We start from the raw sequence: 12935 nt of genomic DNA on the forward strand, positions 1-12935 counted from the left end.
AGCGGGTAAGGATGGGAGCAAGTGGCTTTGTGGCCTCTGGGTGCTGGTGGCACAACTGTGGGGTGTCTTGTGCCTCCTTGAGGACTGGCGGTGCCCCTCATACTGGGAGTGATGGCCAGGAGAAGCAGGGGCAATGGCTGCATTGTGGCTACCAGCACACTGGGGCTCCTGGGTTCCCTGGGAGGGATGTTACAGTGGTGCTAGTGGCTGCAGCCTCCTTTCCTCCTGGAGAGACTCATGAGGGAAGGACCAGAGGTTTGCCTCTGGAAGCTGAATGGAGTAGCATGTTGGTAAATAACCCTGTGGGGCCAATTGCTTGCAAGCCACTGGCAGGTGGATGGGATGTGGCCCAGAAGGAGTGAAATTAAGTTAAAGGAAGTGTTTTTGCTCTGTGTCTGTCAAAAGGTTACTCTGCCCTGCACTTGCGGTCTGGTTTCCTTCCCCAGAGTAGCAGCAGTAACAGCCTGATGCCTAGAATGCTTTCCTGTCTCCTAAAATACCTTGCTAGCAGGAGCCCGCCCCATCTTCCCAGGTGGCTGGCTTTGCACGCATGTTGTGTTATAGGGGAAGAGGCACAGTGGGGAACTTGGCCAGCATTCGGAGCCACACCAGAGGTGGGAGCAGTCCTCTCCACCTCACCCTTGCTCAAACCCCAGGAGTCTGGGTGGAGAGACCATCAGGAGATGGGGTGGCTGGGGGCAATGTTTCACTTTTTGCTGTTTTCTTTTACTTGGGGAGGAAGAAACAAGGGCAAAAGACTTTCCCCAGGAATTTGGAGAAGGTGAAGTGTCTCCTGCTTCACCTCGACTTCACTTTCCCACCACGGCCATTCCTTCTTGGGCTGTGTGTGGGCTGGGCATCACTAAGTCACTCCCAAGCCCAGCTTCTCTTGCTGCCAGGGGAGCGAATGCCAGTGTTGAACTGTTTTGTCTTGCCTGCAGCTCTCCTCAGGTGGGGTTCCTGCGCTTCCTTGACTTGCTGGCAACCTTCGACTGGAAAAATAACCCTCTGATCGTCAACCTGAACGCTGGCCTCACAGGTGAGCAGGCAGAATTCAGAAGAGCAGCAGCATGAGGGTCTTGAGCCCTCTGTGGTCAGTGCCTGGCTCTAGGCGTCTTTGGTACATGGAAGTGTGTCCCATCCCACTCGGTGGGTAAGGGTGGGGTTTGTTTTGGATATCTGCATGGTAATACTGAAGACAATGACAATTGCCTTGAGAGGTTCAATTAAACAGCAGTTTTATGAAAAAGATGTAAAATGTAGAGGAATTACAAAAGATAAATGACTTGACAAAGAAAACTTATAACGATATCACAACCTATTAACAGCACTAAAAACTTGCAAAATATAACAACTACCAGCAATATCAGAACTCACAGCAATATCACAACTACTTATCACTATTAAAGACCTGCAACCACCTATCAACACATAAAACTTGCAATCACTTATCACTGCTAAAATGGGCAATCACTTCTCACAATGAGGCTTCCCGTGGCAACTTGCTGAACAAGCCCCAGAAGGAGCTGGAATCACCTTTAATACTAAAACTTGTAACAGTTAATGTGCCAGAAAAATTCATTAGAGACAGAAGGACAGAGAGAGAGGGAGAGAGAAAAGGAAACTCAAAAAGGGAAGGAAAACAAGAAAAAGAGGAGAGATGGAAAAAAATTTCAGAGTGCTATCGCCACCCTTGGTTCCAGCGATGGCTTGAAGTTGTGATTCTCAGATGGCGGCCATATGCCCAGGAAGTGTTTTTTTTCCCCTTTTATTCCTTAAGACGGGGAAAGTGTCTGCCCCCAAAGGTGGGGTTTGCCACCATCACAGGATGTGCAGAATGTGTTTTAGGAGTGTTCTGGAAATGAGTCAGTGGTGTTCCAGGAATGAGCTGGGGGGCTTCAGCAGCCTCACAGCCCCTCCCTCTCGGGGTGAATGGGCAATAGCCCTGCGCAGGTATGCATGCACAGAAGAGAATTAGTCCCTCAAAGGCAGGTAAGAGGGAGTTGCCATGGCAGCTGAGGCAGAAATTGGCTGTGTCCCGCCTCCGCAGCCCCCGCCTGTCCATCTTTGGCTGTTGCCAAGGCGGATATTTGTGTCATTCACCTGTCTTGCCCAGCAACTGGTCAACATAAGGTGTCACAGCTTTTGCCAGAGGTGAGGATATTTTCTGCTCCCTTACTCCTGTCCTGCCATGCTTAGCTTGGCTTCAAGGTAGGTTTGGTTGTGGCATGGGTTTTTTCCCCCCCCGCCTACTTTTGAAGAGGTGGGTCTCAGTGATGATGCTCTGCTGCTACTAGTCTTGCTGAAATCTGTGAGAAGCCTGAGTGGTGGCCAAGCCTTTGGTTGTGCTGGCAGAGCAGTTGAACTCTTGAACGGGAAGCTTCAAAGCCTCTGCTGCATGTCTGCTTTGAGAGCCCCACTGAGCCACTCAGATCATGGGGATGATCTTCTAGTCTCCAATTTCAAAACCTGCAAGAGAAAAGTGCTGCAGTCTTCCAGGTTTTGTTACCCCTTGAGCCTTGAGAATTTGCTGGTAAAAGTCTCTGGTTTCCAAAGGGGAGTACATTGGCACGTCCAGGTGAGCTTCTGGTCCTGCCCTGTTCCTTGTGTTTTTTCTGTTGATTGTCTTTCGGATACGTGCCATCTTTCCCCAGGAGTCAGAAGAGAACATGGGATTGTCTTGGCTTTGCGTGGTTGTGGGGTGGGTTCTAAAGCTGATTTAGAAAACAAGGTAAAGCTGCTTAGGGGGGAATTGGTTTTTGGAAACTGATATTTTTCTACCCTCCAGCTTTTTTAATGAACTGAATGGGAACTAGTTTTGGCCAAAGAGCTATTTTTTGTCCTCACTTGAGGGGCGGAAAAAAAAAGTCAGAAAACTCTTTGGGTACAAACTCTGTCATTAGCTTATAACGTGAGTTACTAGCCCAAGTCAGCCTAAGCGCCTGCCATATGTGGGCCCTCCTGGATGGGTTCAGAGCAAAGGTCCCTCTGGCCCTGCATCCTATCTCCAAAGCTTTCCACAGGCAGATGCCAAGGGAAGTGTGAGAGCAGCGCAAACCTGAGGTGACTGGGCTCTGGTTGCATGTTGACTTTGGGATCAGAGGGTGGGAGAGCATAAAGCCTGTTGTACTGCCCTTTTCTGGGCTGTGATACATGGGTGCGGAGGCTGGAGGGCTGTGGATGGGGCAGAGCATCTCACCTGTCCTGCCCTCTCCAGATACTGATTGCACAGAGATAAAGAACAAGTTTGTGGCTGCTCGCTCTCGCCTCCCCATCATGTTCATTGCCACCCCCAAAGACCAGTGGAGCTCCATGTGGACCCAAGAGCGACCCTCAGCACAGGTGACCCGGGTCCTCTGTCCTTGCCCCTTGGTGGCTGCTGGCTTGGGGCAGTTCCCTGCTCCCAGTGCTGGAGCCAGCTCCAATGGCCCTGTCATGAGTGGGGTGCCTGCTACATATGTGACTGCTGAGTTTCACCCTCTGCCTTTTTTCCCTTCCCAGATCCTACAGCGCCTTCTCGTGCTGGCCTCAGAGTCTCTCAGGGCCCTGGAAGAGCAGCTCATGGACCCGCTCAGCAGCCAGGATGTGAAGGTAACACCCTGGGATGCCAGCACAAGGGTTTTCAGGCTCTGGCAAAGCATACTGGTCTTCGGTATTAGTAGAATTCAGGCTGTGAACCACACGTGGTTGCCCTGAGATGGAGAGCAGCAAGGATGGGAGCGTGGAGGCTGGTGCCCCTCTATGCTGCCCTGCTTCTGGGGGACCCAGCTCTGCATAGCAACTTGGGGTTAAATATCATTGACTAGGACAAACTTATTTTTTATTCTCTGGTTTTCTTGGGACGTTGGCAACCAGCGGTGTTCCTGTGCCAAACTGGTCATATGTCCATGGCGGGAGCAAATAGCTTCTCTCAGAGACTCTGTCCTGATGTGGCTGTGTAAATCTGGCTTGTGTGCTCGAGTCTAACCAAGCGCAGGGTGGCGGGGCTTTTGGTAGGACACTTAACAGGCACATTAGGAAGATGTTATTTTGGTTTCAGTGGAGCAGCAAAGCCATATATAGTTTAACCCTCTTTGTTTTCTCAGTGATTTTATTTTTTAAGTTAAAACATCTATTACTGAAATTGACCTGGGAGACTAGACACATTTATTTGCCCTTTGAAGGGAGATCTGTGTGTTTCAGAGGGGAGCTCATTGGTGTACCAAGTACTGACCTAGGTGATTGAAGCTGAGAGGACTAAAAAAGCCGAACAGTGATTAGATGTGACAGGTTCACATTAGAAAATAAACCAAACCACAAATAGTGGATTTTTTTTTCTGCCTAGGCAATACAGAAAGGATTTACTGATATTGCTTTCATTTCTGCTGTATTTTATGCTGGAAGTATTACAGGAGTGAGATCTACTTGAGGCGGTAGCGGTGTGCATTACAGGGCTGCAAAGGGGTGAGACGCTGTATGCGAGACATACCTGGTGTGCTGCAGTCGCAGTGTGGACCCAAGACCAAAATTTGAGAGGTGCAGTGTGAACTGGGAGTCATTAGCTCCCAAAACAAGCCATCGTTTGTCTATAGCACCTTCCCAGCCCCTTGACTCAGCCTCCTTGGTCCTCCTTCCTTCTCCCCTCCTCTTGGCCATTGCAGTGGGATCCTTTCCTGTCCCCAGGGTGTCCTTCTGGTCCATACCAGTGTCCTCCCAGTGCTTTGATGTTCCTAAGGGACAAACACATGATGCTGTTTCCAGGGCCGCTAATCTACTTGTAAGCAAAGCTTGTGGTGAGGAGGATGAAAAAGCCTTTCCAGTGGAACTTGGAGTTACCTCCTCTTCCCATGTATCTAGGAGAGTGCTCCAAGTTTTTTTTGTCTTTGTGTTTGGGTCACTTGGGGACATGCCCAGCCTCATGCAGATACAGGCATGGATTTGCGAGCTCCATTTCTTTGCTCCCAGTGTGGCTACTATAAGCCGTGGACTTGATCACCTGGGTGGGAAAGGAGGTCTGTGTGGACTGGAGCTGGGACTTGGTGCTGGTCACTGATGTTCTTCATGTGTGTTCTCCCCAGCCTGGCTATAAACCAGCTCTGAGCAGTGGGTTTTCTGCCAGTGCCAAGTTGGGCAGTGTCCCACGGCTCTGTTCATGTCTCCACATCATTAATTCCACAAAAACATATGCATAGTTTTAAGCTTTTTCCATTTTAATACAGCTGCATCCACAGTGCCAGATCTTGCCTGTCCAAATATTTATGTGTCTGGGATTGCTCCCTCCATTAACAGGGCTTGCTCTCACCCTCTGTCTGCCTGGTGGAAGATGCTGCTGCCCTCTGGGGCAACTGTTGGACAGACAGGACCGTCCTTTTATTACACAGCTCCTTGTGTCTCCTGGGTGTTGTCTGTCTCCTCTTAGCTTCTTGACTCCCATTTTCATTCTGAGACTCTGACACATGCAGTGGCAGTTATCTGTCTCAGCTCACTGTCTGTCCCTCTCTCAACTGTCTACCCCACTGTTGTGCACGTTGGCCTGGTAGAAAGCTCTTACCCAGAGACTGTCCCCAGGTCCTGGGGACAGCAGTTAGATTTTTCTGCTGACCTGGGAAACCAATAGGGTAGAGAGTGTAGTCCTTCTGGCTAGATGTCTGACATCGGTAGGGAGCATCTCTCTTCTCTAAGAGTTGAGCTTGCTGTACAGCTGGGCTGTGGCAATCAAGTGTGTCCTTCCTGGTGCGCTTTGGTGGTCCAGAGAACATTTAGCCTGTCCGCTAAGAGATGGCCATGGGGGAACCACCTTGCTCTTGACAGAGTCCTTGTCAAAATGGGGTATAGGGGAGTGAGGGTCACATCCTCCTGATGTGAGCAGAGCCCATTCTGGACTGGGGACATATCTCAGCCCAGAGGGAATAAGGTGGCCAGTATGAGCTGGAGCTCCCCTTGGCTCCACCACAGTCATGTTTTTCCTATGGATGTTTTGGCAAACTTCTGACATTAGTCTCACAAAAAATTTGGCTTTGGTTTACTGCTTTCTAAGGAGGAGGGAATAAAATGCAAGCAAGGACTTGGTGAAACCTCTCTCATCTATCCTGCTTGCTTGTGTCCCATATTGAGTAGCACTGGTCTTTTCTCCCTGCAGATGGTCTTCCGCCCTCCTTTGGACTTCTATGATGTCCTAATCCACCTGAATCCAAAACAGATTCCTCGGCATCTGGAGAGCGTGGACCGGCCACAAAAGTCCTTTACCCGGGGTGTGGTGAAGAACAGCACTGCTGTGAAGATCCTCTTCCCTGTGGTGGATTATGACCCTGTACAGTGTTACCTCCAGGAGCTGAGAGTAAGCATGGCCCTTTGGGGAGGCACTGCCTAAGGAGGAGCTGCCTTCTGGCACTGAGGTCATTAGTTGCCTGCCACTGCAGGACCTAGTTGGTGACATCTTAATTTTGCATGTGATGGTCACTGTTTATGTGCATCGGAAATCACTTCTTCAACAGAAGACCTGGTGAATGCAGCACCCGTTCCATGGAAATGGGAGTGCTGCTGGTGTGAGAATGACCTCAGATACAAAGCACCTGGATTTTTGCTGAAGAATATGATATTTCTGTGCAGAAGTATCTTTAAGCCATTTGTCATTAGTCCATTAATTGACTTTTCATGACTTCTTGCACCAGCTGGGATGCGTGATGGACATATTTTCAGGGGAGATGTACAGAAATCCACAGCATGGTACCTGTAGGGCTCCTGCTGATAGGCCAATGGTTGCATGAGCCATAGAGGCTCTATATTGTCACAGGATGTTTTCTCTCGGGCTGGTTACATGCATGATTTCACAGGAAGTTGCTAATGGGAGGTTTTTCAGAGAACATCAGTATCCAAAGTTACCAACCCAGCACTTTTCTGTGGTGTAGCCATGCCAACGTATCAGCAAACTGGGGAGATAAGCAAGATGCTGGGTGGCAGCGGTGATCCACATGGGATCTGGACAGCCAGTTCTTTGCAGATGTGCAGCCTCTGCCTCTTTGGCCCTTTCCAGATTTGTGTGCAGTAGATGAGTAAACATTAGGGTGCAGAGAGATGGGTCTGTGGTGCCCTTTTTTCAAAACCTGGCTTGACTTTGAAGTGCCATCATCCCTTAACCACAGAAGTACTGTTAGCAATGTCAGTACTGCCAGAGCAGTCATAGTCTGGCCTTGGCAGGAAGGGTGCTGCAGAGGTCTCCAGCCCCATTCCCCTCTTGGGGCAGAGCCAGCTTTGACATTAAGACCATGCTGTGCAGAGCCCAGTCCTGTTGAATGCCGACCGTCTCCAGTGATGGAGATTTCCCACCTCCCTGTCCCAATGTTTGGCCATAATTGTGAAAATTTGTTTCCTAATGTCTGACTGGGATTTCCCTTGTCGCAGCATGTCTTGGCTCCTTGGGTCCCTGCAGCAGCCAGGCTGTGCTAGTGGCAGCTTGCTGGAAGGCAGAGCTGGAGCTGGGGGTGCTCCAGCTTTAGCTGTGCTCTGTCAGCTCTTGGCTGGCCCACCCAGCCCTCCTGGGCAGCACAGCAGGTCAGATGGCTTTCCTTTTGCCCTACTTGTGACCAACATGCCAGGAGGGTTTTGTCCACCTTCGCGTATGCTTCTCTTCCCTGAAGATTTGGTATCAGCTTCTCTCCAAGCTTGCACTGGGGAAGGAGGTGTGCTTGCAAAATAAAAATATTTTTTAGGTAATGTCTCTTCTCTTCCCAGGCTGCCTCCTGCAGGCTCAGCAGGGTTTAAAGTTGGCTAATCCTGCACAGCCACCAAGAGTTTCTCTGCTGCTGCTTCCAGGCTTGGTGGTCATGGCAGCTGCAAGGAAGAACAGCAGAAAAGGCCAGATCTTGCCTCCAGGTCCACAGAAGGAATTGCAGAGGTGCCTGAATTAAAACAGCAGTTCAGGCTGGAAGATGCTGGGCCCTTTAGGTTCAAGCTTCCCTTTCACCTTAACCCAGGTAGCTTAGGAGGTGGCCAAAGAAAACTTCCAAGGGTTTCTTTGAAGGTTTCCTCAACCCTAGCCACAGCCCCATTACTTTCCAGTAGCTGTGGTGCAGTGAGCCCAATCTCTTGAGTAAGAGCAGTGAAAAAATGGGTGGCTAAATAGTTAGGCCAAAAAACCACACCCCTAAACAACAACAGTGTAGTTGCTTAACTAGCAGTGAGCGCTTAACCTCATTGCAAAATCCACACTTCAACCTGAGCTGCTTAATTCAGTAATCCTGTTTTAGACCAGGGTATTGTTTTACTCACCACCTTTCTCCATCCTTTAATTCGAACAACCCAGATGGCTCCTTACAGACATTGAGCTAATCTTCTACCAGGTGCCATGTGCCCCTTCCCTGGGGCTATTAGGCTTCTCAGGATCACAGCCCTGAGCTTGCAGGTCACCCGTTTCTCTGTGAGACGGAAACTGTCTGTAGATTTTGCTGATGGCAGGGATTCTCCTGACCAGGGAGAGCTTTCTCGGGGCCTTCAAAGCTGAATTGCAAGCAAAGGTAAAGCAGCTTGGGAAGGGAGTAGGGTTCAAATGCACCCTCTGCCTTTTCTCCCTTTACTATTAAACTTTACTTTGAGGAAGGTGTTTGCAGGTTCAGGCAAGCCCAGTGACACTAGCCATGGAGCATGGGATGTGGAAAGGGAGGTGAATTCTGTTTGCTTTTTCTCCCCAAGCCTCTGTACAAACAGAAGTGCAGTGACTAATACATGAGATGCTTTTAATGCTGCAGTTTCCCAAGAGTTGAATGTGCATCTCCACAGCTCAGTGGAGCTGGCCTGACGCGCTGTCATGACGACAATGCTGGGAGCAGCCAAGTGCAGAAGCTTGCCTTTTGCTGGGATTTTGAACTCGATGCCATCCTCTTAACCTCTGCCCTCTGCTGTCAGTATAAAAGGTGCTGGATATCAGGCTGAACAGTGGTTTTACTGGGAAATGAGCTGAGCTTTGAAGGGCTCCTTTCCTGCAAATGGTCCTGGCTCCTGTCCAGCAAGACATGCCTGTAATAAATACCTTTCTCTAGGGAGCATCGCATGTCACTCGAGACCTTACCCTGTAGAGTAGCGGGGCTTTTTTACATTCTCATGTGCTCTGCTCCCCTTTGGTTCAGAAAGCTGCATGTTGGCGGTCAGTGTGCCCTGAGCTTTCTTGCCCTTCATTGAGCTTTCCTTCCCTCCTGCTGTTTGCCTTTTGGCAAAAGGAGTCATCTTCACTGTTGACTGGGCTCTGAGCATAACCCGTCACTCCCAGCTGCGAAATGCCAGGGCAGGTTGCCTCTTTCTCAATGTATTTTTAGACAGTGGTTTTTATAGCCAGTTTGGCAAGATAATGCCTTGACCAGCTTTGCCCCCATGAAGATCCTATGAAGTGGGATGAGCTGACAGGTCTCAGGATCTTCCCAATCTGATGACCTAATCATGTTGCCCTCTGCTTGTAATACTTCAAGTCTGAACTCATAAATCTGTCTCTGAAGGTTGCAGACAATACCACCCCTCCCTGCTTATTAGGTCTTTACTCTTAAAATGCCACCCTACCCTTTGGGATCACTGGTAATACCACCTGCTTCCATGTTTTTCTCCTCCTACTGCAATCTTGATATGTCCATACAAGACCCCTCTAAGCTTACCTTTGATGTTGATTTTTTTTTTTTTTTCATGCACATCCTCATGAAAACCTCATGATACAACAATGTCAGCAGAGACCTCTCTTTGTAAGAGCGTGCCTGAGTTGCATCTGGGGAAGCTAAGGGGATGGAGGAGAAAGATAAAGAGAGAGCAGAGGGTCTGTATTTCTTGCAGTAGGTTGCTCCAAAGCTGGCAAGGCCATGTGCATAAACTCGTCCTGTACTGATGCTGAGGTCTGTTTGCTCTGATGGGTAAACATGTGCTGTTGCCTGATGTTAATCTCCACAAACATGACCAAGTGTCAGGAAGCGGCTTCTTGGCTGTCTTGATCAGCTGTGCTTGGGATGCGTATTCCAGGTACTAGTGTCTTGGGTGACAAGCTGTAGGGCCAAACTTTTGTGTTTGAAAAGTTGCTTGCACACAATGTTGTTTACTTCTGTTGCAATGTGTACCCCACACCTTCTTGCAGCACTGGGAATCCAGCTTGCATGGGCTTGGGGGAAACCAGACTGTGCATGTTAGTCATCTCTTCATGCAAGAGCTCTCCTGCCCAGCACTACCAAAGGAGCTACTCGCTAACACAGCTCCTGAAACACAAGGGCAAGGAGAGCAGATTCCTGCAGTGCCTCCATTGAGCATTCCATCTCTTGGCACCTCACCAGACTTGCGTTACTTAAAATTTCTGCTGTTGTTTCCTTTTTGGATACTGTGTGCTGACAGCACACATGGGGTTTTTCCTAGGGGAAGAAGGAGCTTTGATACCTTTGTTGCACAGAATGCGGATCTTGAGATGCTGGCCTCCAGCCCTTGACTGGGTTTGGTCTTCGATGCCAAGTAGTGAAATGTATTGTGGCAGGATTGCCTGCTGGGCAGGACCTGCCTCTTGCTATCTGATTAACTGTGAAATTTTGGACACAGCTGTTGGAAACTGGGATAGGACAGCTTGGTACTGCCAGATTCAGCTAAATAGGGGACCATGGTGAGGAACACTCAGTGGGTTGCAACCCAAGGGGTCCAGTGTCGTAAAGCTGGATGCTGATTTCTGGCTGCTCTTCCAGGCATGTGGGAGTTGGTGGATCATATTTCTGCTCTCTCAGACAGCAAGAAGTGGTCAGTGATGAGGCATGCTTGCAAAACTTGGAGGCAGTGCACTGTATCCATCAAGGCTGGAGGAGAAGAGGCAGCAGGAGGCACCCAGGGCTTTCTCCATGGGTTGCCACTTGCTTTCCCTGTTGGGAATCCACTGGAAGAGCTGCAGCTTTGGTCTTGGCTAGTGTGGAGCTACTGTGTGTCACTGTGTAAGAAGAGTGAATCAGGGATGGGCTCTGGCTCTGGCTCTGGGATGTCTGGCACAGCCTCTGTTTGTTTTCTCCCCTAGGACGCTTTCAGCAATCTCGCCTTGTTCTTCTACGACAAGCATGGTGGGGAAGTAATTGCAGTCTTGTGGAAACCTTTGAGCTTTCAACCTCAGCCTTTTAAGGTCAGTTTTTGACTCTTTAAGTTTCATGTTACTTTTATGCCCTGAAATCTTGAAGGGCTTTTTTTTCTGCATTGTAATTGCTTTGTCTAACTCTTACCAGCCCCAAAGGCCTTTGAGAAATGGAGCTCATACTTCTGTCCCTTGTTAGAAAGGGAGAAACCAAGACAGGGCTGTGGCCACAGTGCCACCAGCCATCAGCAGAGCTAAGGGGACATGTGTCCCTGGACAAGCCTCAGCACCATGATAATGAGTAAGAACAGGGCTCTCTGTCCCAGGTGCTCTTCTCTGGTCCCCTCCTGGGAGGTGGTTGATGCCTCGTTTGCCAAATACATTGGTGTGTGCAGCAGGCTGTCCCATTCTCTTGGCTTTGGGCATCTTGCCCAGAAAGCCACAACTTGCAAGAAGCTGGAGTGGCAAGCCTGGGTTCATAGTGCCCAAGTCCTATCAATGTACAGAGTTATTTTCCAGCTACGCTCTGTAGGCTGGCAACATCTAGAGGGTGGTTAAGCCAGGTGCAAGGTACGCTGGAGTGATTCATGCTGCTTTCTATGAAGGAAGAACACAGCCCAGGCTCTTCTGCTGTCAGTCTCTGGGTGATTTATTTCCCCTCTCTTCATGGCCAGAGGGCACTGGCCATTCGGCCTAGTTGCTCTTGTGAAACCCAGTTATTCACAGTGGTGAAAGGAGAGGAACAGATGCTTGCATCTGAGCTGAGTGTGGTAAGGTGGTTTGTTTTTTTTTTACCCTGGTGGAGAGGATTTCTCCTCACTTGAGGTTTTGACACTAAGCAACAGAGCAAAGCAGAGCCCAGGCAGCTCTCACTCGGCATCACGGTGTGGTCCCTTTTGTGTACCCAATCTACTCTGCTTACACAGGCTTTGCCATGCGCTTGCACACTTTTCCCATCTCTGCCATGCCCCGGCCATTACTTCTCTTTTTTGCTTGCAGTCTGTGGACTGTGGCCCCAGTGTAAAATCTAGAAGGGGCTGGAAGGGTCACTCTTGCAGTTTATTAGCTCTAATAATGAGCAATGATGGCTTTGAGAAGTGAAGCTTAGAAAATTGGGTGTAGTGGTGTGGCAGGGGTTGGATGTGACAAGGCAGGACAGCAATTTATGACTCCTATTTGGGGCTAGCAGAGGTTGCAAAGCAGCTCTGAGCAGGTGCTCCCCTTTCTGCAATGTGTGTGTGTCCTGCAGGTCTCCAGCATGAAAGGAAGGATGGTGACAACTCTGAACAACGAGCTGGTCTGCGTTCCCAACGTGGAGGCAATTCTGGAGGACTTTGAGGTTATGGGAGAAGGCCTGGTCAAAAGTGTGGAAGCTCGTACAGAGAAATGGACTATCTGAGGCTACTCAGAGGTGTCAGAGGGACCCATCCTGAAACAGAGTTTGTTCACTCTGGGACTGTTCCTTTTTTATAAATCAGTCCTAGAAAAGGTGTTGAGTTTTCTAAATCCCAGAACTGTGTGTTTTACTCTGTCTCTATATGCTTTGTTCAGAGAAGCGAAGGCACCTATTACTGTTTTCAAGAATACAAATGCATTTTTATTTGAAGAAAATACAAAGATGGGATAAAGTTTTTGAAAGTGTTCCTGTTCATTGTAGGAAACAAAGCTGTGTTCATGTGAAAATGTCAAGGCCTGAAAATTATGTCTGAAGTGCGCATTTGGAAGGCAGTTTCCTAGTTAAATAGAGAGTTCTGAGCAGCAGCTGTTACTCTAGTGGTTAGCAAAACAAAGAAATACCAAGACATTAAAAAATGACCAGGTTATTCCCCTCTATTCAGCCTTGGTGAGACAACATCAGGCGTGCTGTTTCCAGTGCTGGGCTCCCCAGTTA

The 12935-nt window shown here is 49.1% G+C and overlaps 1 protein-coding gene across 1 annotated transcript in view; it reads left to right on the forward strand.

Annotated features, from left to right (window-relative positions):
* The window catches only part of NOL6 (nucleolar protein 6 (RNA-associated)), a gene marked incomplete at its 5' end in the record, with an annotated part of 23169 nt that extends 10625 nt beyond the window's left edge, over positions 1-12544 (forward strand). Inside the window, 6 exons of the mRNA XM_010076915.1 lie at positions 942-1039; positions 3218-3342; positions 3502-3591; positions 6119-6316; positions 10994-11095; positions 12294-12544. Coding sequence (XP_010075217.1) covers positions 942-1039; positions 3218-3342; positions 3502-3591; positions 6119-6316; positions 10994-11095; positions 12294-12443 — 763 coding nt within the window. The remainder of the gene's footprint in view (positions 1-941; positions 1040-3217; positions 3343-3501; positions 3592-6118; positions 6317-10993; positions 11096-12293) is intronic.
* Positions 12545-12935: the final 391 nt, after the last annotated feature.

The sequence above is a fragment of the Pterocles gutturalis genome, unplaced genomic scaffold (genome assembly GCF_000699245.1).
Source record: "Pterocles gutturalis isolate BGI_N339 unplaced genomic scaffold, ASM69924v1 scaffold9618, whole genome shotgun sequence".
NCBI classification, from domain to species: domain Eukaryota; kingdom Metazoa; phylum Chordata; class Aves; order Pterocliformes; family Pteroclidae; genus Pterocles; species Pterocles gutturalis.